The sequence below is a fragment of the Kryptolebias marmoratus genome, linkage group LG7, assembly GCF_001649575.2.
Source record: "Kryptolebias marmoratus isolate JLee-2015 linkage group LG7, ASM164957v2, whole genome shotgun sequence".
Classification (NCBI taxonomy): Eukaryota; Metazoa; Chordata; class Actinopteri; order Cyprinodontiformes; family Rivulidae; genus Kryptolebias; species Kryptolebias marmoratus.
The window spans coordinates 16,697,672-16,723,938 of record NC_051436.1 but is presented as its reverse complement, the minus strand read 5'-3'; the positions used below and the strand labels follow the sequence as shown (position 1 = coordinate 16,723,938).

Sequence of the window (26,267 nt, the reverse complement as noted above, 5' to 3'; positions counted from 1 at the left end):
GGTAGCATTTAAAGAGAGGAAGGAAAAAGAAGGAGAGACCCAGTTAGTGGCAGGACCAGGAGTGACGTGGCAGGCACAGCGACACTGAGTGACAGGAAAGGAGAGAGATGCACACAGAGACCGATGGAAACACAAGGACTCTAAAGAGTTACATCACAACAAGTTAGTGGTGTTTGGTGTATCAGCTAAACACTACACACTGGTGAAACTATTAAAACATGCTGTGATTAGTATCTGGATAACATATCAGCATCAAAGGCATCTTGCAAAACTGTAAGTTGCAGTAATTAAAAAAAGAAACTGCAATGTTCCCAATCTTAATCAAAGTTCAAATGTAAAGATTTTCACTTGAATAGGTTTTAAAACCACTGAATTCTTGGTCCAAAAACGTGTGAACTGAGTGCCCCAGTCAAACTAAAACTCCTTGTGGACCCAAATCTTCACTCTGACCTTTTTTTAGGTTTCTAAGCGTTATATAACTATGATTTGCTGCTTCCAGCAGAGGTCAGGAAACCCTGAACATCCTAAATCCTGAACCTGTAAAATCCTCATCTATAGCACACCAACCTGGATCTGGATGTTAAAAATGGACTGTATGCAAAGGCAAGAGACAACAGAAGCGTGCTGACTTGTTCTGATCCTGGGGTTTGATGTTTTGAATAGTTAATGGATCGTTTTGAAAAGACAGTAGTGAAATTTATTGCCACTGCAGGTAGAAACATCGTCTCAGTCACATCATGCCAAGGAACAATTTCACACAGAACTACAGTCTCACCTTGTGATTGTCACTGCTTGGTTCAACTCAGACAGTCTGATTGTAAAGTGCAAAGAAAATGATACATTTTTCTTCTTTTTTTTTTTTACAAATAAAAACCTGAAAAGTGTGGTGTGCATGTGCATTCACCCCTTTACTCCAGAGCAACCAACTGCCTTCAGAAGTCACCTAATTAGTAACTAGAGTCCACCTGTGTGTAATTGCATCTTAGTATTAATCCAGCTGTTCTGTGAAGGCGTCAGAGGTTTGTTACAGAACATTAGTGATCAAATAGCATCATGAACACACCAGACAGGTCAAGGAAAAGAAGAGTTTAAACAGAGTTAGGTTATAAAACAATATCCTAAGCTTTGAACATCTCACAGAGCTCTGTTCAGTCAATCACCTGAAAGTGGACAGAGGACAACTGCAGACCTACTGAGACACGACCGTCCACCTAAACTGACAGGCCGAGTGAGGAGAGCAGTAATCTGAGAAGCAGCCAAGAAGCCTCACAGTAACTCTGGAGGAGCTGCAGAGACCCTCAGCTCAGATGGGACAATCTGTCCACAGGACATTTATTAGTCATGCTCCACAAACCTGACCTTTATAGAGAAGTGGAAAGAAGAAAGCTCCATTTTTGAAAGAAAACCAGACGATGTCCTGTTTGCAGTTTGACACAAGTCATGTAGGAACACAGCAAACATGTGGAAGAAGCTGCTCTGCTCAGATCAGACCAAATTAACACTGAAGCATGGTGGTGGCAGCATCATGCTGTGGGGATGCTTTTCTTCAGCAGGAACAGAGAAGCTGCTCAGAGTTGATGGGGAGATGGATGGAGCTAAAAACAGGAGAGTCCTGGAAGAAAACCTGTTAGAGGCTGGAAAAGACTTGAGACTGAGGTGGAGGTTCACCTTCCAGCAGGAACTGAAACATCCAGCCAGATCTACAATGGAATGGGTCAGATCAAAACAGATTTGAAGAGCCCAACTGAGAATCTGGGGTGAGACTTGAAAGATGCTGCTCACAGAAACTCCATCTAATCTGACTGAGCTGTAGTTGTTTACCAAAGAAGAATGGGCTAAGATTTTTGTCTCTAGATGTGCAAAGCTGGTGGAGAAAACCCCAAAAGACTTAGGAATTGCAGCAAAATGTGCTCCTACAAAGTACTGACTCAGGGGGAGTGAATAAACATGAATGCCACACTTATCTGATTTTTATTTGTAAAAAATGTTAAAACTTTCTACCATTTTACTTCCACTTCACAACTATGTGCGACTTTGTGTTGGTCTGTCACATAAATTTCCAATAAATACTTTGACATTTGTGGTTGTAAAGATACAAAAATATTTAAGACATAAATAAATTTTCAAGGCACTGTAGATTAAAAAAAAAGGAATTATGGAATATCATCATCATTAGCAGTAATATATTAGTATTAGTATTAGCATTAGTATTAGTATGAGACATATTTGCACAAATCATATTATTCTAGTAAAACATCACATTTCATAGAGTTTCTGACCCACCTCATCTGCATGATGACAAAAACAACCTGAACTAAAACTCTGTGATTTAGAACAACTGGATGTAAAACAGCCCAATCAGATTGTTGAACATCAGGAGAACTTATCCAGATACAGATCACAGACAGATAGATGCCTTCTAAAAGGTATTCTAGTGAACACCCTGTTAGAGAGCTAAAACTCCTAATGTTTCCAAGACATTTAGACAGTTTTCAGCGCTTACCCTTTAACTTCCTTTAATTTCACACATAACCATAACTAACACCTTCTACATATAACACAGTAACATTATATCTTTCAGTTTGTTCTTTGTATCCAAGGTACCACAAACACAGAGCAACACATAAGCTATCCTTGCACACATGCCAGACCTCAGAAGTGACAGGACAATCAGGTCATACCTTCGACTGGACATCAGCATTGTGATCGTTCTGAAGGAGCAGGGCGGCCGATTTGGTGTCATCCTTGCGAGCAGCAATGTGCAAGGCAGGCAGGCGGACCTTGCCTTTGGTATCATTCTCCAGTAAGACAGAAACCACCTGGTTGTGTCCCTGCTGAAGGGCGATGGCCAGTGGGGTAAAACCATCCTGGAGGGGGAGGGGAAACCGGAAAGAGAGAGAAGTAGCTCCTTAACAGGAAAATGTTCAGTATGGTTTACAAAGGGAGTGTTTCAACTGAAAAGCACCAAAGATTCAAATACCCTGAGAGGTTTTATCCAGAAACTAATAAATCCTTTCAGACCTAGGACCTTTTGGATTACCAATAAGTTCTATGGTACAAGATAGATTATGCAAAGATTAAGTCTACTGACCATCGTGGAGGGTCTGGGCTGCCATGCTGGTCACGCAGTCAAACTAAAAGGTTGTATTCATTTAAAATCTTTTATTGTGACAGTTTTCTGAAAAATTGAAGTGTCCTCATTTGTACTTTAAAACATAATCAGATATAAACTAATCTCTAGTCTATTTGGAAGCCAAAAATGTACTTTTTTGTTCACTTGTTGCCAACAGCAACAAGTATTAAGCCAGTGTTTGCTGGGCAACAAAAGCAGCTCTGTGACTAAAGAATAAAATGTGAAAACGCACAAGAATAGACTGATAAAGTCAAGGGCTAGAGTCAAGCCACTTTTGCAACAAACCAGAAAGCTATCATTGCATCTCAGTATGTAGCTTGGACATTAACCAAACAAAGGCATGTTTTTGGCTGAAACTGTTGAGAGATAGCATGTTTGCAGTTCTTAATGAAATTGTTGACAAAAAATTTTTTACAAATTATTGCCTGTGGCCCTCATATCCCCAGAATCTCTCATACTACGTGGCCCACTTGCAGCTGAAGTTCTACTAAGATCATGACTCTGTTTGATATAACACCTTCTAAACACCTCCATGGGGATGTTACCTTTAAGCTCAAAGAAATGCCACAATTATCAGCAGATACACAACCGAACCCCACTCACTTCTGTAGCGATGCTCTGGTTGCCTCCGTTTTCCAGCAGGTACCGAACCACGTCCATGTGGTTCTCCTGGGCCGCCATGTACAGAGGAGTGAATCCATTCTGAACACAAACACAACACACCGATGGGTATGAGGAAGATCTCAACATGGAGCTTATTAGGTCATCAGATCCAGAAAAAAAAACAAAAAAAACAGAAGTATTCCAATGATGAGTTCTAGAGGAGGTGGTACCTGAGACTGTGCGTTGATGTCAGCCCCACGTTTGGACAAAATCTTCACAACTTCACCCTGACCAGCCAGAGAGGAGATGTGAAGGGCTGTGTTTCCTTTCTGGATGAAAAAAAACAAAACAAATTCTGATCAATCATCCTTTTTTTACTACCAGTTTATGCCAGATGACAGTATCTGTCATCATTCAGAAGCCGAGCGGTGAGGTAATACTCTAAAAAATAAGTACAAGCTAAAGGGAAAAAAGCTCTAAACATTGGAGTTCTTCCAGGAAATATTAATGAGTTGTTTACCAAAATACTGTTGTGAAAGTCAGTGAAATACAAAAACAGCTTATTTCTTTTCTCATTATTTGATATTTGATAGATGTGATGCTTTGAAACTGACAAGATTTTTCTAACATTTAACATAACATTCAGAAAAACATTGTTGGGCCTCAGAAACTCTAAAAACTCATGAAGTAGATAATGTGTTTTCAAGCTAAGACGTTGCTTCAAACAGTTGTTTCACTGCAAGAAACTAGCACTGAAACATGTGACATCCCCATTAACTATCAGAAACATGCCAAAATTCAGGGACTGAAAAGTTGCCTTCAGAGTCACTGTGTTAAAACTGAAACAAAATCTGTCTGTCTAACAACAAAATATCTCATGCACCTCTACACAGATTTTATTGAAATTCTGAGAAAGTTGTCATTGGATGTGCATCTAAAAGTGGTTACATTTTCAAATCAACCTCATTCAAGTCAACACAAAAAATGGCTATACCATAGCCAGTTCTACAAATATTAAACTAAAACTGTGAGTGGTAGTAGATCAAAGTCATCCCCAACATGTACTCCGAGTGGTAACAGACTGAGTGAAATCTTTGTTAAAAAATTTGCCATAAACTGTTGGAGTCAACTCTGTCTGCTAGTCAGCAAAACATTTCATGAACCACTGATCAAATTTTAATGAATATTTCAGAAAGTAGTTCTTGGATGTACGTCTACAACTAATGAACTTGGGAGTCAACCCAATTTAAGATGGCCACCACAGCAAACTCACCTGAAATGTATAGAAAAAATAGCTACAAGTCCGCCCATTTTACAGATTTTGAGTGAAACCTTCATGTGGCTGTAGCTAAGAGCTACAACATCTTTGCTTCACACTTTGGCAATAACTGTGAGACTCTGTTAGCAAAATATCTTGTCAAAGTTTTTTGTTTTAGTGAAACTCTCAGAAAGTGGATTGACATTCCACCCAATTCAAGATGACCACCACAATTATTGACATTAGCCGACACAAAAATGGCTATAACTTTGACAGATATTGATCTAAATTTCATGTGGCTATAGCTGATCTTCATCCTTGTGATATAATCTGACCACTAACACATCTCGTGAGATCTCACAATATGAGATAGAACATATGGTCATTTATAAGGTTTGAGCAAAACGGGTATAACTTTGTCTCTTCTCTTCATAAGACGATTTTCCTTTAAAACTCTGGTGATATGCATTGGTTCAAAGAACGTTTGTAATGATCCACTGAGTTTCAAAGGATTGTCTGAACAACTCATTATGTTGTTTACAATATGTCTTTTAAAGTTCTGTTTTTTAATCATTTAATTTTTTGGCTGCAGTGTTTACATTTGTGAGAACTCTAAAGACATTTAAAAATCACTTTTATTAAATCCAAATGTGCTGTTTCACATGACTGTTAATAAAGGGAGAGTATATCACATAAACAGGCATCAGCCAAACGGTGAGTGTTGTTTGTACATTTTCCTAACATGTCCACTAACCCACCGAGTCAGTCTTTCAGATCACATCTACCATTTAGCAAATGCCAAGTAGAGTCTACTTGCATTTTGGAGCAACACCAACAGGAGCTGCAACACGAAGAAGCGTCCCAGTAGAAAGGCTGGACCTTCTCTTGTTGCAGGAGTTGGAATGATCAGTATTGCTTAAGCAAGAGCCGGCGTCCATTTTAACTCCTCCACTAAACATATCACTTTCCCTCAGAGCTTCGTGCTGACTGCAGCTTTGATTCTGCACTACAACACCTGAAGAGCTGTGAACACATCCTCATGTAAAAAAAAAACAACAAAAAAACAGAGATTCTAACATCAACATCATTTGATTTATTTCAAGGCAATTTTCAAAAAAGGAGCTAAACAAATGGTTGGGTGGGTGCCTGTCAGGCATAAGGTGTCAAGTTGACGCATGGAAAAAAGTTTGACAGTCACGGAGTTGTGGGTCGAGGCTGGTTAAAGAGCCGAACGTGACACAACAACAACTTAGACATGATGACACAATCACTCTGACATGAACTTTTTATAACAATGACAGAAACACAAAGGCTGTCTGCTCTGTTAACAGCTTCTTCCATCTCTAACACTGAGATTTTCCTCATGAGAACAACCTGATTCTGCTTCCACACCATTGTTTTCCTGTTTTTTTTATTTTTCTGTATGTTCTTTGCACCATACCTACTTCTGTATGCTTTGTGTTATTGTAGCGATTCATATCTAAAAACAGCCAGCTCATTCAGGAGATGGGTGCTATGACTTTTGTTTTGTTTAAGATGTCTTCAATTCCCTCAAAAACAGTGCTCTCTTTGAAATCTGCTTTAACACACTTAATTTTGTCTTTTAGCTTTTTTCTTCTTTAGCTTGCCACTAGCCTTTTGCTAATTTTAGCTAGTCATTTTGCCACGATTAGCTTTTAGCCAACAATTTGATATTTTTAGCTTTTAGCTAGCTTTTTGCACCTCTAAACCTTTAGCTACTGTAAAGCTGCTTTTCGTTTTTAACTAGTTTTTTGATACTTTTAGCATTTTTCCAACTGTTAGACATGTCCTAAAGTAAAGGTAAGTACTAAAGCGAAATAGAGGAAAACCAGTTGCTCAACCGCCTTTATCGGCTGTAGCAAGGTGAATAGTTTATTGTTGCTGCACGCTCACATATTAAGTTACACTACATCCGCTGAAACACTTGCTTGAACGGGAGGCGGTGCTCCACCCTCTGAAATGGGCGGAGCCTAGGATCCATATGAGTCAACACAGCTTCTGCTTCCAGCTTCATCCTTAAGATGTTGTCTACAGAAGTCCCAGCACTGGTTCTTGTACTAATTCTCTGCCTTATTAGAATAAGTAGTTAAACTTAAGTTCTTTGTAGGGTCATCCTTAAAGAGTAAATTGTCTGAGTTCTCCCTCCCCTGGGGTAAAAAAACCAGAAGTGAGCCAAGGGTGGTACGTTGGCGAAACAACCATTCATCTACTTTTAGCTTTTAGCTAGCCTTTTGTTACTTGTAACTTTTTTGCTCTCGTTCTGCTAATTTCACCTTTTAGCTACTATTTTGCTACTTATAAATATTAGCTAGCCTTTTGCTACTATTACCTTTTAGCTCACCTTTTGATACTTTTAGATTTAGTTAGCCTTTTTACTTTTAGTTTCTATCTAATCTTTTGACTTTTTTTAGCTAGCCTTTTGGTACTTTTAGCTAGAATTCTGCTTCTCTTAGTTTTACCATGAGTCATTCAGCACTCAGCATTCACACTATATTTCACAGATAATGAAAGCTCTCTAGTCTTACCTTTGTGGATGAATCCACCGCTGCACCTCTGTCCAAAAGCTCCTGGACCAGATCCACATGGCCTTCCTTGGCTGCCAGGTGCAGAGCATTAAGACCATTCTGAGGGCAAAGCAGACAAACAAATGTCAGGACTGACGCTGGAGGACGGAGAGTTAGACACCATCACAGGCGGACCCAAATAAAAACCAAAGTTATTACCTCATCCTCCATAACTACAGCTAAGTGAGCCATACTTTCTGTCTCTGTGTCCATCTTCTGAACATGTTAGCAGTTGCCTCTCACCCTGACATGTGGAGAAGGACAGCCTGAGACCTGGCTATGAAACTTGGATCAGATTTTGTCCTGTGGTGGATCAGAGCCATTACTGGGAATGAAGTTAAAAATAGTTAGATGTGTTTGTGTCTCTCTATGTGCGTTTCCTCCTGTTTCTCAATCTGAAGCCCGGCGCAAACATTTAATATCACCCGCGATAATGGTTTTGCCCATGTCTGTGTGTGTGTTTGTCTGTCTGTTAGCAAAATAACTCATGAAATGCTGAACGGATTTTAATGAAACTCTCAGAAAGTTATCATTTGATGTACATTTATGACTGATTCACTTTTGGAGTCACACTAAGTCAATATGGCAGCACGACTAATTAAAACAAACCACAACAAAAATGGATATAACTCACTGAATTCTACAGATACTGAGCTAAAAATTTGGTCTGATAGTAGCTGATCCTCATCCCCAACTTTTAGTTCAAGCTCTAGACCAGGGGTGGACAACCCTGGTCCTTGAGGGCCACTATCCTGCATGCTTTCCTTGTTTCCCTGCTCCAACACACCTGATTCAGAGGTTAAATTACCTCTTCATGTTCTGCAGAAACCTGTTAATCACCCATTGATTCAAATCAGGTGTGTTGGAGCAGAGAAACAAGGAAAACATGCAGGAAAGTGGCTCTAGAGGGCCAGGATTACCTACCCCTGCTCTAGACATTATACCTAATCTTTGCCTAATACTTTCGCAATAACCATTGGCATCAACCTGGTTTGTCTGTTAGCAACATTTCTCATGAACCTCTGGCTAAATGTTAATAAACCTCTCAGTAATCACTGAGTGTAGATCCATAACTGATTAACTTTTGGAGTCAATGTAATTCAAGATGATTGCCTCAACTAAGCAACTTTAGCAACCACAGAAATGGCTCTAACTCAGCCAAATTTACAGATGTTAACCTAAAGTGTTGTTTGGTAGTAGCTGAAAGACATTCGCAACACGTACGTTAAGAGCTACATTTTGTGTAACATCTTTGCTTAAAGATGTGTTTATGTCAACTCTGTTCGTTAGCAAAATATGTCACGAACCAGTGGAAAGATTTTAATGAAATTCTCAGAGAGTAATCAATGAAGGTACCTGTACAAATGAGTCAACCAATATCTCACAATATTACATATAAAATCATTTACTAGGTTTGACCAAAAGAGCTATAACTCTGTCCCTTCTCATTATAAGATGACCTTAACTTAAAACTCTGGTACAAAAGGTAGTGGGTGATATGTTTTCCTTTAAAGAATGCTGGGCCTTTAATAATTAAGACTTCATTAATACTGTAATATATGTGAGGGCACATTGTATAAATAGTTAAGGGAATAGAGTATTCTCCTTGACTTGATCTTTTAGTGTTGCATCAAGTTTTAAATCCCTCATGACCTCTAATGAGAACAAGTATCATGTGGTGGAGGCCTCACTCTTCAAGTCAGAGAAAAAAGGGTGAAACCTGGGAGTCTGCAACACACGGCCAAGTGTTTGGAAAAGAAAAGTGAAAGGAAACTAGAAAATTTCTGAAGATTGTTTGTTGACTTAGCTTTTTGGCAGCTGGCTATCACAGGCAAATGAACTGCTAATTAAGCATGGCCATATTTTTAGTTTTCAACATTGTTAGCATTATTTATGCACTTAATTGTGTTTGAGGGCTTTAAAGTCAGAGAAAAGGCATCAAATTAAATAAATAAACTAGAAAAACGTTTTTTTTACGAAAATACAGCCTGAATGCAGAGTGCTGAACGACAACTGAAATTAGCTGAAGAAACTAAAACCAAGTTGTTAAAGCTAAAAGAAGCAGAACACAAGCTTAAATGAGCAAAACTCTAGCTAAAAGCAAAAAGTAGCAATGCCTTAGCCAAAACCCTAGCTAAAAGAAGCAAAAGTCTAGATAAATGTACCAAAACACCAACTAAAAACTGTTAAACACAAGCTAAAAGCTGAAAATACCAAACCCCTAACTAAAAGAAGGAAAAGCCTAAATAAAAGCTAAAAAAAAACAAAATGCTATCTAAAAGTAGGAAAAGGCTAGGTAAAAATAGCAGACTGGTAATTAAAAACTGTCACGTCAAGAACTTAAAGGAAAATAACTTATTATAAAATATAGAACAAAAATAAAATGCTGATGAGGCAGCACAAACAGAACTGAATACAAAAACGTAGCAAACATAAGTGGGGGACATGAGCAGAACCAGACAGCAAGGGAAATATACAAACAAACCAGTGAGTAAGTGGAGGAGATCACCAGGTTTTAAAGACAGAGGGTAATTAGGGGAAGTGGGCACAGGTGAGTGATTACTAACGAGGAGCAGGTGGAGATGGGTGAGGCAAGTAAACAAGGAGAAGTGAATGATGACAGGAACACAAGAAGCAGAACTATAAAAAGACAAAACATGAAAACAATAAACCCAAATAAAACCTAAATCCTTTCAAAGACTAAAGTACCATAAAAAAGACAAAAGTATAGCCAGCACTTTTAAAGAATATATTGGAGTTTTTGAAGGAACTAAAGAGACCTCAGAGGATAAAATGTAAATAAAGTTCAATATTTTGAAAAGTTTGTTATAAAAACCAAGTCTCCTGAATGAGCTGAACGTTTTGATATATGAATGGCTAAATTAGCACAAAGTGTAGAAGTAGTTAGATTATTAAAATTACTTTTGGAAAAATAAAAACAGAGAAACAAATGTGTGAATGCAGAATAATTAATCACTTTACATTTATTATAGTCGGTGTCCCTAAATAACAGAACCAAATGAAGTCTCATCTGGACCAAGATTCAATAAATTTCAATAAAATAAATAAATAATTGTTTTTAATGCAGAACTTTTCTCACATTTACAGTTATTCATTTCTTATCTGCGGCAAGAACCGCCTAAGTTCTTTAGGCAGACCTTCCTGAGTTTTAATTCAACACCACTGTGATACAATATTGGTTTGCAAGCTTTTATTTTTTGGCTAAATATGCCGGCAAACATCTATTTTTGTTTCCACTTGACAAAAATTAGACATGTCCACTCTTGTTAGCTCTATAGCTCTTGTCAGCTGCTAACGCCTCGGCTTTTCTGTTCAGTGTTGCTACTGTAGCCCAACACCCTCATCTGTCATTTGGTTGGAGCAGGCTTTAACACTGCTTTTACTTCAACAACTTTAAGCCACAACATAAACCTAATGATAGAGAACAGAAATCAAACCAAAACATCAAATTAAAAGGCATTAAAAGAGCTGAGGAGGTTTACACTGCAGGGTGAGAGCTGAACTGTTGGTTAATTTTTTGAACATTGTTTGACACACCATTTACTTCATTTAATGGAGAAAACTCTGATTAGATGTGCATTAACTATAATCAGTGTAAAAATCTAACTTTAAATCATTTATCAGATACAAATGACTCCATTAACAGACACCATCCTGTTTTCAAGGAGTTGAATTGAGATTCTTATTATGGGGTGGAAGGTTCTTTTTCTTTTCCAAGTGACCCATGAATGATAATCCTTTCAGTAACACGAGCAGTAGGCTACACTACACAATTAGCCCCTGATTCAGTAAGTAATCCCCTCCATGTTTGCTAAAGATCTCCCTCATTATGGAGTCTCTTAAGGCTCAGGGTCCCACAGGAGAACAAGGAACCCCCGGTGGGATCCCACAGAGAGTAAATGCTCATCCTAGAATCATCTGCACGTGAGTTCCTAACACAGCGATGTGGTTCACAGCTGGCAGGGGGCATCTGTGAAACAATGCATGGGGCTTCCCTAAACTTCCTGTCAACCCTGAACCCACCCAGGCACTGTTAACACAACGCTGTTTTTAGGTGAAACCGGAACATTTCTCTTGTGTTTCGGCTGCTCATATACATCGCCCTTCATTGAATTTATGCCTAGGCTTCATTAGTCCGCCAGGGGTTGAATAAACTTTTGGACTGACTAGAGACGTACTGATGAGGCAGATTGATACATCGATACAGCCTCTGAGCACCTTCAGCATACACAGCCTATGCTCAGACAGCAGCACACATACTGTACATTCACACAACCTCCTGTCACCCTTCTACACCTGCCCTCAAATCACCTCTATTAAACTACTAACCCACTTTGTTATGCTCATTTTCAGTCAACTGCTTTCCCAAATCCATAATATTTGTCACCTTATTTTGTCAGGCCACATATATAAAATAACTCACAAGCCAACTCCCAATCAAACAAATTATCCAATAAAAATAAACAAAGTGTGTTCATCAAAATAAATCTTCAAAAATTACATAATATACAGAGAAAATCTCAATATTCACAACAGACATAGTAGGGATGGCATACACATAAAGAAGACATTATGTGAAAAAATATATGCAAAATCTGTGTAATAACTCCCATATAGAGGATGGATACAGTTTTAGAGAAAGATATAATCTGACAGAAAGTGACTCACTGTAAGAAGACAGTGAGTTGCCATCAAGTGGGGATTTGTGAATAAGTAAACAACACATTATTTACAAAGCACAAAATGATCCAGGAAGTCCTCCATTTATCAATTTTACAAATACTGAGCTAAAATTTGGTGTGGTAGTAGCTGAGAGTTATTCGCAACATAAACTCTTAGCGTGACATCTTGAGGTATGCGTGAAATGTTGTTTTTTTTATTAACGTTTGACCAAAACAGCTGCGATCATTTCTTGACATGAGCTGATTTTATCCTAAGACTGTCATGAAAGGCAGCGGGCGATATGCATTTTATCAAGGAATGTTAAACCTTTAATTTATGTTTGAGCCCCTCAGAGGCTTTCTGTAATTTGCTATGATTCCAAAAGCATCATGTGGCATGAAGCACATTCAAACACCGGAGCTTAAAATATCTTTAAGGGTGAGTGTGATCAGTGCAACATCATTCCTGCCACATTAGATGAGAATGAAAACACCCCCCCTCCCCTTTCCCCTCCTCACACACACACACACACACACACCACAGAGCTACTGGCAAATCTTACATTTCCATTTCATGTGACCTTTGTTTACTGGGTTGCTCATTAGGACTGTTGCTAGGACAGGACTGTTTACGTCCCATCAGGTTTCACTTCTCCTCTTCATCTATGTCTGGAATGCTAATGGGCTCAGAGGAGACAAGATAATAACCGGGTCTAAATAAAGAATGCGTCTGATCAAACTCAGCTTCACGTTGACAGGACTGTAGAAACAGCTCTATGGGCAGTAATAACACAAATGTTCATCTGCTGAACAGTTAGCAAGAGGCCAGCTTCATTAGAAAACTTAAACTTTTCCAAAACTGCATAGGGAAGTTTACAGCAACGATGTTAGACATTCAGAGTACATGTTGCTCTTTGTCTTCAGGGAGTGTGAATGAGTTATCATTTTAACAGTAACTTTAGAGCCAGAACAGAAATAAAAAGTTTAAAACTAGAATTCAGGCCTCAAATATTCATTCATCCATCTTCTTTATCCACTTCCATGCAGCGTTGCCTATCTCCCGCAGTCACTGTGTGAGAGGCGGGGGACACCCTGGACATGTCTCCAGTCCATCCCAGGGACACATAGAGACAAAGGAGACAAACAACTATTCACGCTCTCACTCACACCTTATTACCAATTAACCTAACTTGCATGTTTTTGGTCTGTGGGAGGAAATCAGAGTACCAGGAGAAAACCAACATGTGGACAGGGAGAACATGTAAACTCCACCCAGAAAGGACCCAGGCTGGAGTTAACCTGAAACCTTCTCGATGTGAAGCGTCAGCTCAAACCACTGTTCAGCCATGCCGCCCCAAGTAAGCCAACTAATTACATTAGAAAAGCCTCATATGTCAGATGTGTATCTTTAATTTGGTTAGGTTGAAAACATCAGTTTACAAGCAAATTCAACCTGCTGAATGTCAGTAGTTTATTTTTCACGACATGTATAAATGTATACTACATCATTGTTGCTTATTTAAATAGATTTTCCATTAAAACAACAAAATACTGTAATCACTTTTTATCAAGGCTCATTAGCAAATATACTTTTATCATAAGCTCTGGGGTTGTAGTGTGGATTCTACCTTTATGAGAATGTTTTATTCATGTTTTATCGAGTGTCTTTTAACTTCATTTGCTGGTTTGGATCTTTATCATGTAAGAACAGGAGCAAATTCTTCGAGATTGTCCGGATGTGCAGCAAAACTGCTGTTACAGCCCTGAAGAACCACAATGACCTACACAAGGAGAGGTTAGTGAAAAAGGCCAGCCTGATCCTGGCAGATCCTGATCCCCCCACTCCATGGTGAGTTCAGGTTGCTCCCGTCCGGACGCAGGTGTCTGGTGCCAAGAATGTAGGACTAACAGACTGGAAAATTCACTTATCCCTGCAGGAACCAGGCTCCTAAATGAGTAATTGTGATCTTAGTGTTTTCATTTTAGTATGTTTTCTTGTCATGTATTAATGTTTCTTGTTTGTGTGTGTGTGTTTGTATTTGCAAATCTACTGACTGTGAAACAAATTACCCTTCGTAAGATCGTAAGTTTTTTACTTTTTGCCCTTAACTCAAAAATGTACAATCAAATGCTAGTAAGGCACAAAAAGAGAAAGAAAATGGCAAAAATAGTTCATAAAAGGTGCAAGCCTGACCATTCTGAAAGATTCTACAAACAGCCAATCATTGGTCAGCATTTTGGTACAACAGAAGTGTTCACAGCAGTCTCAGTCTTTTTAAGTAATGACGGATCTTAGAGACTTGATATCAAGGAATCAGATCATGTAAAAATAGAAATATTTCTAAATGCCAAACTGTATCAAAAACCTCAAAGATCTCATGCTCAAATTTACCAATGGATTGAGTGTTTTTACAAGTACATGTTTACATAATTTTGTACCTTTTTTTTAACCACAAAGTCATTGGAAAATAAGATACCCTATGATTGTCAACGGTACAAAGTCTCTCTGAGCTGGTGCAGTTTGCCCACATTTTAATGAGGTATTATGCACCATTTGAAGACAAACTCCCCCATATATGTAAATTACCACCAGGGATAATAGCGTCTGATTCTCAAAGACCTGCACTGTTGATGACACACACAAGATGAAATACTTACCACCTCCTCAGAGCTGGTAGAAATTGTGTCTCAGGAAAAGAAACCGAGAAAGAGGAGCAATCTGCTGCACTGCTGCCTTCACAAAAAGAGGTGTACAGACCCCTGTTGTTGTCATGATTTGGAAGGTTTCTTGTTTTAATGTTATTTATTTTGTCTGTTTAGATTTGCCTTAGTCCCTTGTTTTCAGTTCTTGGTATGGATGTTTCAGTTTTCTTGTTTGTTTCTGTCAGATTGTTTCCAGTTATCAGCTATCTGTGGTTTTTGCCACTAGTCAAATCTGTTGGCTTAGGTTTTGAGCTCCATGTTCCCAATGAGTGTTTTTCCTTAGCTTCCTTGTCACGTACACGTCATTCATCTGTAATCATCCCAGCTGCATTCACTCCCTAATCAACCCTCCCAGCAGATAAAAGCTCCTTGTTGTCATTCATGCTCTGTCAGACCATTATGTAAGGTTCCTGTTCAGTCCTGTTTTAGTTTTTGGAACATCTGCCTTCTTGGATTTAGTTAATTATTAAACATTTTTTAGAGTCACTCCTGCCTGCCTATCTGCTGCTCTGCACTCTTGGGTCCTCATCCACCAACAATCATCACAGATGTTGTTGTTTTACATTCAGAATCTACAGTATATAAATATAGAACCTTTTAACACATAGAGCTTTAAATCCAAATATTAACAAATATCTTCTGAAGTATTTAAAATATCATTGAAAGCTCTTATGCAAGATAACCCTCTAGCCAAACCCGAGTGAGGACATTTATGATCTGATGCAAAAAGACAGCAAATGACCCACACTTGCTGGACTTCACAGGCTTGTTTGTGCAACTGCACAGTAAGCACTATATGCTTTGTGAATATGATGCTTAGATGGAACAAAGAGTGGGGACAACAAAAAAAGAAAAAAAAACAGGTGTTGAGCCTTCTTTGTAAATCTGGGCCTCAGTGTGTAAAAAGCCAAAGCCAGAAATCACGCTTTGATGTGTGTGACCTATGACCTGTCTGACAGCATGGACTCAGACTCCTCCTGCAAAATCCTGACAGTCAAGATTCTCTGCTCTCAAACTAATAAAGGGACAATAAAACCAATTGTGTAGCAGAGGTCCCCAACCCCCGGGCCGCGGACCGGTACTGGTCTGTGGGTCATTTGGTACCGGGCCGAACAGAAAGAATAATTAACTTACAGTATTTCCGTTTTGTTTGTTTTTTTCCGAGTCTGAACAACATTTATTTTGAAAAACTGACCGGATTCTCTCCACTACATCCGTCTATGACTCACTCTTGATGTGTGTCAAAATGCTTATCTAGGTCACGTGATACATTACTGCTAAAAACAAACCCACAAGCAGCAAAATGAGTAAAAAACAAACATCTCTGGAAGCCCTAGATGGGACCGTCTCGTTACTAAGAAACAGGCTCAGGGCTCCCACTGATTCAGCGTTATGGTGAGTTGTATTCTTTGTGCACTTTATATTTGTGGTGTCTCTTATTTTAAAGATTAAACATCGTCGTATTGACCAGAGAACATTAGGGGGAGGAGAGGGTCTTATTCATGTTGATAACGCAACACCAGGACAGAGATAACAAAGCTGTTGGATTTACATTTATTATGTTTTAAAAATACCCCCGTTTTCATGCCGGTCGTATCATTTTATTTTGTTGTATTTATCCGCCACACCTTTAAAGGCCGGTCCGTAAAAATATTGCCTGATAAAGAACCGGTCCGTGGGGACCGCTGGTATAGAGTACAAATGTAAAAACTGCCTTTCTACCAACTCTTTTGAAGTGTTGCAGAGGTTTCATGGAATTAGTCAGTGAATTTCAGAACCATTTCCTTCTTTTTTTTTTTGGAAATGTGGGTTTGAACTGTATGTTTGAGAGTAACTGATCTCATGCTGTTCACCTCTTACCTGATTGCAGGTGCTGATGTCCACGCCTCCTTTGAGAAATTCCAAAACCTTGTCAATGTTCCCAGCTCTTGCTGCTCGTAGAAAACTGGTATTACTGTCCGACTGGAAAAGACACAAAACAAACATTTTTTAAATTAATCTATTTTACATATAAACAAACTTTTCATCTTGTTGTTGGCTAACAAAAATGGTTTTAACTGTTCCAGCCAAATGAGACACTATTTCTACAAAGCTAGGCTTAACTCAGTTACTTTTGAAGGAAAAGTAAACAATTTATGATTTCTTTTCTCCAGGGGGTGGGGTTAAAGCCATTATAGCTTTAAAAAAAACATTATTTTTGAATGTTTTTGATTGAAATTTTTTTGTATATTTGTATCATCTAAGAAAAATACACATTCACTACCAAACGTTTACTGCATAATTTGTAATAAATGAAGAAAATCTGCAGAATCATGTTTGCACTTGTTGCCAACAATTACAAGTTAATTGTTTACATTCATACATACGTACATTATGCCCAAACAGTAATTCAATGATGTAAAAAACTGTAATAGAAGCATAAAAATCCAAATCAAAAATATTGAAAAATTGCATATTTTGGGAGTTATTAGGGTTTTAAATAAGGACAGATTAAAAACAGCCAGGATTTTATCAGTCATTTTGCTGCACATCATTATAGGTTACAACTCAGAGATTATTGAGCAATTTCTAAAAACAGAAAGTTTTCTTAAAATGCAGTTTAAAAAAACTGTAAAAAGGTCCCTTTTACCTTTCAGATCATTTGTACATCACAAGATCCTATATTCTGTATTATGCAGTTGTCCCATAATGTTTTATTCTAGCACCTGTTTAATATTGACATCCTTTGGCACAAATCAACCACAGTAAACACAAGATACACAGCTATGCAGACGACATACACCTTTATCTTCTGGAATTATATCCAGTACTTATATGCCACAATTCTTTGCACATTTGATTTAATTGCTGGTCTAAAAGTTGCCTTTTTATTTGTTTGTTTGTTAGTAAAATGTGCATGTCATTCTTTTTAGATGATTTAAATTAGCGAGCTTCATCTTTCTGATCATTACCATTATTTTAATTGTACAGGATGCCGGTATGTTGGAAGCTTAAAGTTATCTTTGATCATCCATTTATCCATAGGTAGAAAAGGAGAAAATACAAATAAACTAGAAAAGTTTGCATTTTCTGCAAAATGCAGTGTGAGTGCTTAGTGCAGAACGACTCCTGAAATTTGCTGAAAAGGGTGAAAGTGAATCGAATAAAAGCTGAACTGTCACTGTTAGTTTAAAAAGCTAAATAAGAAGAAACACCAGGAGCAGAGGGGCAGACAGACCCAGCAGAGAGATGAAAAATGCATGAGAAGACACAAAGACTAAAAAAAATACGAAGAGACATACAAAGGTAGAAAGGAAGCATAAGGAGAGGTAAAAAGACAAAAGGGACAAAAAAAGACAAAGATGCATGAAAAGACAAAAAGGATAGAGACATAAAAAGACAAAGGTCACATGAGGAGACTGAAAAGGCTAAAAGATTTATAGGAGACGAAACATTAGGAAAGAAAAGGACGCATGAGGAGACAAACATAGTCAGTTTTCCAAAGTGAATTTCAAAGAGAGCAAAGTTTTTGAAGGATTTAAAAGATCGCAATGCACTTCTTTGAGGAAAAGAAAATGCGAATGAAGTTATATATTTCAAAAAGTATAAAACTTACAAAAGCTGAAAGTTACAGCCATATTGTTCTGAACGTCTTGGTTTTGTATTCGTGTTTATGGTGCTTTTCATTAGCATCACAATGTTTGTGTCCCGTGTTGGGAAGGGCATGTTCCCTGTCTGTTTTCAGATGCCGGATGAGCTGCAGTTGGAAACTGTCCAGAGCTGTAAGGAGGCAGAATGATTCAGCTTTTTTTTCTCCTGGTCCCTTCGCTGACTCTAAATCCTCGCTTACATACAGATTGTTCAAAGCCCCCTGCTCTCTGCTAGTCCTGTGGAAAAACACTGAGATTTTTTGGGTTTTTTTTAACTGCAGTCGAGCTGGCTTTACTCCTTCCACCTGGGAGCCCGGGGTCAAGTGCTGGTCCTCTGCAGCATCTCACTGAAACTGATGGGAAAACTCTTGGCTTGCTTATGGACACTGTAGCAGATGATATATATGTTTTTAAACCCAAAGATGATCTCTTATTAGAGTGACAGTTTGTATAAGATGTGTAGTGTTTACTTTCATGCTTCAGTGTCCCGCCCCTCCCTCCTCAGAAACTGAGGGACTAAGAGAAAGGATGCAGCACTGACACTGCAGCACTGATGACTACTTCACACACATATTCAGATGTGAAGTTTGTCACTGACCTGCAGTCAGCTATTGTCTGACTGCTGCAGAGGACTGCACTGCATCACTTAGACTCAGCAATACAGACATAATTACTTCTAAACACTCATCTGATGGCTGCTTTACACTGCTATTAACATACCCTATATGTTTTATTGTACTACAGAGAACCTTCAACATTTAGTTTTTAAGCCGTCATAAGAAGGGTTGTATTATGACATGACGCTGTCCGTCAGTCTGTGGACAGTTCCTTGTCTGAGTTCTAACTCTGCAATCATGGAACGCAGGAATGTCAAGCTGCACAGCTATATAAGATATTAGGAGTTCATAACTTCGAAAGAGAATTCAAAAAATGGTCAAAATATTGATTTAACAGCACCAAAATATTTAAAAACCAAAAGTAGATTGTTAGTTATCCATTTCGTCCTCACTTTTTGCTTTCCTCTAATAAATAAAGTCTCTGATGGAACTTCTAGAAGCTAAAATCATAGAAAAGAAAATCAAACATTCTTATCTGCTACCCCATGCTAGATGTAGTCACAGTCTCATGTTCTTTGTTTCTTTTTCACTAACACTGGTAGAAGCATCCAAAGCAACAATCAAGCCTGATAATATTCTCACTTTCTTCTCAGAGCTGCAGAGTCACATTTTGTGAGAACTTGCCTTCATCCTTCTGCATTTGGCTGGTTTCTATGGTTACACTTGGACCAATAGGACCTTCAGACAACCAAGACTTTTAAATGAAAAACATTTAACATAGCAGAGAAAAGGAGAAAAAAAAAAAGGCTGTCAGTATTTGACAGAAATTGTCTCATAACCCCTGGATTGAAGGTGTGTAGTCAGCGTGTCAATCACACCGAAGGAAACACATTAAATGTGCTGTGAAAGTGAGAAAACCCTCCTCTGAAGGCCACGATTCAGTCAGTTTTACAGAAATGGACCAAAGATTTCAGGTGGTAGGAACTCAAACTGAATCCCCAATAAATAATTTGAGAACTAACAGATTTTGAACAATATCTTTGTTCAAAATTCTGTCATTAACTATTTGGAGTCAACGCTGTCTGTCTGTTAACAAAATATCTCATGAACAACTGGACGGATTTTAAGGAAACTTTAAAAAAAAATACAATGGATGTGCATGGATGTTGATTTCCTTTTGAAGCCAAACCAATTAAAGATGCCCAGCAAAGTCAAGTGTTTTTAGAAAACACAGAAAAACTATGATTAAGAAAATTTTACAAATATTATGCTTAATTTTAGTGTGGTTGTAGCTCAGTCATTCACGACACATACTCCGAGTGCTGTTCAGTGTGTGAGATTTTTGCCGAAGCTTCACCATTCGCCGTTGGAGTCAATTTGGGCTGCTTGTTAGCAAAATAGCTATTGGACCAATGGATATATTTCAATAAAACGTTCAGGAAATAATCACTGAATGTAATCTACAACTGATTAAGTTTTGGAGCCAACCCACTTCAAGAGAGCCGCCACAGCCAGCTGATCCTAAATTGCAATAGCAATAATTTTAAGGTGTGACCAAAAGTTCTACAACTCATAGGATGATCTTAGTCTAAAACTCTGGCATGAAAAGTGGTGGGCAATATGCTTTTCTTCAGGGAATGCTAGGCCTTTAATTTAAGAATGCCTTGGTTGGACATTGGTGGTTAGAGTGAGATATAAAAACATCACCTCACTGACATCCTTCATACAGCCTTTCCTGTCTCTCATCCTGTGTGTCGATGCTTTCCCTCATGACTTAATCCAACCTGCCAAGCGTGACAAATGCTGCAGCTTGTGCACCAACGCTTTTACATCAAACATTCATTTACAAAAGTCACTGTCCGTCTCTGCTGTGTGCACAGAGCTTCATCAGTAATTCACAGCCCATCGCCTTACTCTTCTCCCACACATGCACGGTGAGGGACCACTGCTCACGACCCCCCCTCCACTCTATACAGACAAGCCCTGCCCTCCCAGGTGGTAACCATAACAACAGCGCTTTATGTCTGTCAGCAAAGTTAGCCCAGAAAACATGAAAGGCAGTGTTTTTGTTTGGGTCTGTGTCATTATAAAATGAAAGGCCTACTGTTTCTTGAAGGAATGCATACCGCCTGCTGCCTTTAAAGCCACACTTTTAATCTGCGATCGTCTTCTGATGAGATAGAACAGGCTCATAGCTGCTTTGATCCAACTTTGAAAATGACTTTATGTGCGATCCTATGCGATCTCATGCTCAAAGTACGTGTTGGTGATGACTCTCAGGTACTGCCACATCAATGTCAGCTCAATATCTGTAAAATTGACTGACTTATTATTTTTGTGTTGACTAAGATCAATTAGCTGTGGTAGCCAGTGGTGACTCTGACAATTAATGCCAACGTTTTAAGCTAAGATGTTGCGCAGGGGTGTCCAGATATGAGTCTAAGTATTGTATTCGACAACAGATGAAGGTATTTTCCATTGAAAGGTATCAGAGCAGCTAAATCACTCTACTCCCGAAACTTGTTGTCAACTTACTGTCCATGTTGTTTTGTCAGCTGTGCCACAGTATGGCTGCCATATAGTAGTCATAGTGATGTAACATGCCAATATGTCTGCAGTATAAATGTATTTTTTAAACAAAAAAGGAGAGCAATTCAGCAACAGTCCATCGGACAACAACAAGCTGCCGAACAGCAACTAACCAGACCATAGGCTTCAAAATAATGTGTTTTTTGCTGTCTCTCCAGCAGTCTGCTTCATCAGCTAGAGGTCTTTTAAAGAGGTGAGTTAAAATTGTTGTTTCTTTAATATTGTTTATATTATCAGAGGCAGAATAGATTGAAGGATGGTTGACTGAGTTTATTACTCTGGTTGACCAACTAAGTTCTGTGGTGGAGAACAGAGCTGTTAGAGCCACGGTCCCACCCTTCTAACACAACATAACAACAACACAAGGTTTCCCAAGATGCATGTCACTTGGCATTTTTTTCCTTGTTCATATTAAAAAATACAACTTCAGCAAATGAATGCAAGGTTTCTTTACTGCAATGTAGAGCTACTGAGGTGTCTTGCCATACACTTATAACAAGAACAAAAGCTATAATTAGAAAAACAAAAGTTGAACGAGCAATCCAGTAGCCAAAACCAGAAAATAAACTATGAACAGGGGAACAACAACACAACTAATAATTGGGTAAAGTTTTTTTTAGCAAAGACTTGTCACACTTTCATATTGATTCGTTATAACAATTTAATTCAAACAAAAGTCTGAACAACAGAAGACCTTCCATGTGCGTTAGCATGAACATGGTTTGAACACATAGTGTATAAATGCTAAATGAGTCCACAAATATGATTCTGATGCAGAAGCACAACATACTTCAATGGATAATGAAATAGCAGTCAATCTGTGAAGCAAATGCCTTTCATAGATTGGTGTCAACACCGTCTGTGTGATATTAAAAGCTTCTTTGGTTGGTGTGCATCGGTCTACGAACAACACAGTCACACAAAATGGAGATTACTACATCAATCCAATCAGAACAGCAGATTATCACCAGGTGTGACACAACTTATAACAGTGGTGGGATTTAGGAGAAAACCACAAGTCCTATGGCAGTGAGAGACACACTGGATGAAAAAACAAAAAAATTGCCCATCTTCTGATTAATAAACTGTATAAGAAGTGTACGGTTTGTGTAGGTAAAAAGAGTTTGTTTACGAAAACTTCAGAAAGTTTACACAGTCCAAAAGATAGTGTGTGACATCAACACACCAAGTAGAACATTTCATGGTAAACTCCTTAAAAGTCATAAAACTTACACTGTGATTGTGTACAAATCATAAAATAAATCGAAATGCCAGGTTATATTGCAAGAAGTCCAACTTTCTGCAACCCATTTAAATCTTAAATAAAGTTTTTATGTGAAGTGTGCCTGAGCTACAGAGGGCAATCCCAATTTACAGCTACCAAAAGTCATAGCTCACTATTTTTGATTGAGCTACACATTTTGATGTTTTTCTTTGTTTGTTGATTGGTTTGTTTGTTCTTTTAGTCTAGGTTTAACAGGGATGTATGGGGCAAAAATGATTAAAAAAAATAGGGAGTACATTCTAAGAAGACTATATTTCAACACTTTCCATCGACCAGTCAGCTGTTCAGGAAGTCAGTCATATTTTAGCAATCCAAATTCAGAATTCTTGCTGTTCACAAAAGTTAAACAGTCTTTGAACATCATTGAGCTACCTCGTGTGTGTTTATATAAATTAGTATTAATCATAGGTCCATTTTATATAAATGTGAAAGTTTCTTCAGTGGAATAGGATCAACATGAAGTTGTTTCTGATTCCATTCATAATCTAAAGTCCTTTACTGAAACTCTGAAACTTCCTAGTTCTAAGTTTAAAGGAAAGGATTGTAAAGGATTGATTTAGATGACATTATCATTCAGGCGGCCTCACTGTGCTCCTGCCTCAGGTATAACATTCAGCTTTGTTTGTCAAACTGTTGTGTTGTTTGCTGGGCTTGTCTCTTTGTGTTTCTCCTCTCAGCCTCGTTCTCTCATGTTATTAGATAATAGCTGCTCATCTGGACCCAGTGCTGACTGAGGGCATGGCAGCCTGTCAGATCATCGTCTCATCCTCTTCCTACACACAGGACAATTAACAGCTGTCTGGATTTGCCTGTGCCAGACGATGTTTTACCTCAGCTAAAAATAAAATAAATTAAAAAGAAAAACTATGACATTAAATGTCACTTTAGCTGTACCTTGAAGGTTACAGGTATGGTATCTTTTGTTATCTTTAAAGACACATTTTTGTACATAAGGGCACAAAAATGTACCATTGTTCAAAGTACCATACCCGTCTTAACCATACCATACCTTCGAGGTACAGCTGGAGCAACAACTCAAGGTACAGTACCTTTCTTGGTACATTCCTGCACCTTGATTTTGTACTGTTTATCTTTGAAAAAATTAGAGCTCCCCAGACTATTAATTAGTTTACGCTGAAAACTCATTTCTTCTCACTGGCTGTTAGTTCTAGTTGAGCAGATTTGTTTTTTTGTAGAAGCATAATTGACTTTTTGTATTGGTTTTAAACTTTGGTTTGATTTTATTATGTTTTATTATTTATTAAGTGCATTGCTGATTTATACTCTGTAAAGCACTTTAGTACACTAAGGTTGTTTTTAAATGTGCTATACTTGAGATAGCATTTTACTACAAACACCTAGGAAAACACATCGCAATCAACAACTGGTATAAAAAAGTAAAGCTTTTCAAAACAAGTTCAAAATCTAATCTTGATTTCCCTTGAAGACAAAATGGCCCTCTCTGTTATAGTTTTAGTTCTGAGTTATAGTTTGGCAATGTTGCTACATGTAACATCTTTGTAACACGCTTCACATGTATTTACGTGGAACTCTTCGGTTTCAAACCTAAAAATTCTTCTACACACAAATACTAGTGCTTAAAATCTCTACCTACAGGCATGTTAGGTGCTGTTTTATTTACAGTTATAACAGAGCTCCAAAAACTAATCCAAACAAAAGTAGTGATTAAACTGGCATGTTTAATGCTGGCCCCACATTAAGACTGACCCACAGACTGAATTAGAGCTCCTTTTTGTCTTGCATCATAACCATTAGCAGTTAGCAGCATGCTGGTAAAGTCAGTTAAATTTAGATGGATTTAATATTAGCAGTTAGGGTTCACGTGCTGCTGGACACTTCAACTAGAAAAATGTCACAGTGGCCTTTAAATGTAGAGGAGAGAGGAAAGAACACCTCGCCACTTTTCACACACCAGTGCTGACACAAAAACACTTTTAAAATCTGCACAGCACCTGCTTATTTCTCTGTTTGTTATGGCAATTAAATCAGTGTTTCCGGTGAAAGCCTGAGGACCAAAGGTTGGTATGAAAAAAAACTGACAAATGCATGCATGCTGAGCAGCTCATCAGTCCCAAGTTCAAAGAATACCATCATCAAGACCAAAATAAAAATAGCTCAGCTGACACCAACTTCCAAGTGTTTAAAAAAAAAAGAGGAAATGCTTCTTGTCAAACCGATCACTTCTTCCCAAAGACATCCTGTACAAGCTGCACCTGTTATTAGGAGATCTTACCAGCATCAGTGGAGGCGGCACAGGAAAATGCTCCACACAGAAGTATTCTGGCAAAGTATTCTTGTCCTGGGTCCCGACAGTCCTCAAGCCCTTGTCTGAACCACACACCTTACACATGGCTGCATTGCCCATGGTGTACGGCATTCACGTCTATCCCATCAGAATGTAACGAAACAAAGTGACTGCATTTAATCACCCAGATAATCCACTTCCTGACTCTGCCTACCCCTAAAACCCTTGCAAGCTACCATCCAGGGGGGGCTGAACCCCTCAGTCTCAGCCTAACTTCCCTTTGGTCTCAGCAGACCTCCTGTCCTGGTCCTCCACCTAACTGAACTGAGCTCAAGTTGTACTTTTACCATACAGCCAACAGAGTGCTAGCTGCTCCTCATTACTAATTCTAAAACTGTCCATTGACTAATAACCCCCCCACACAGACGCACACACTCCCCGCCCCATCCCTGCCCAGCTATTTTTACACCCACCCGCCCAGCTATGCATGTAGAGAGGGCAGATAGGGTGGTCAGCACTCGGCAGGAGGCCAAACTAAGAAAGGGGGAGTGACACCAGAGACACACTGAAACATGGAATAACAGTTCGGAAGACATTTCAAAGGGTATCAGTGCAACTTTCTTCTCGAAAGTCCAACAGCAATTTAGAAATTCCTTGTATAAGAATCTAAACTGACAAAAGGCAATGCTTTTATGTGTAAACTTTATAAGAAGTACACAGATTGTGGAAATAATACGTTTTGTTTTTCTTGTTTGTTTGTTTGTTTTACCCAAAACTTTGTAAGGTTAAGACAGTTCAAAAGTCAGTAAAATTATCACACTCTGAACTGAACATTCTTTGACAAATTCTAAAAAAATCTCAGGTGGACAGCGTAGTGCCAGCAGGAAGGTAATATGTCTCAGCTGGGCAGTGAAGGGAGATGTTCCCTATGTTCATTAGTTATTGTCCAATATCTGCTGGAAATGGTGGTGGTCTCT

At 38.5% G+C, this 26,267-nt stretch overlaps 1 protein-coding gene across 17 annotated transcripts in view; it reads right to left on the bottom strand.

Moving 5' to 3' along the window:
- Nucleotides 1-26,267, bottom strand: part of ank2b (ankyrin 2b, neuronal) — a 201,454-nt gene that overhangs the window by 68,745 nt on the left and 106,442 nt on the right. For 7 of the 17 annotated variants that reach the window (XM_017430277.3, XM_017430281.3, XM_017430290.3 and 4 more), the window contains exons 1-6: nt 25,279-25,604; nt 16,825-16,926; nt 7,541-7,639; nt 3,967-4,065; nt 3,737-3,835; nt 2,682-2,867 (exon numbers count right to left, since the gene is read on the bottom strand). In XM_017430277.3, coding sequence (XP_017285766.1) covers nt 2,682-2,867; nt 3,737-3,835; nt 3,967-4,065; nt 7,541-7,639; nt 16,825-16,926; nt 25,279-25,422 — 729 coding nt within the window. In that variant the 5' untranslated portion in view covers nt 25,423-25,604. Of the gene's footprint in view, nt 1-2,681; nt 2,868-3,736; nt 3,836-3,966; nt 4,066-7,540; nt 7,640-7,738; nt 7,853-16,824; nt 16,927-25,278; nt 25,605-26,267 lie in introns of those variants that run through there. The other 10 variants (XM_025009128.2, XM_025009126.2, XM_025009127.2 and 7 more) reach the window with 4 other exon arrangements.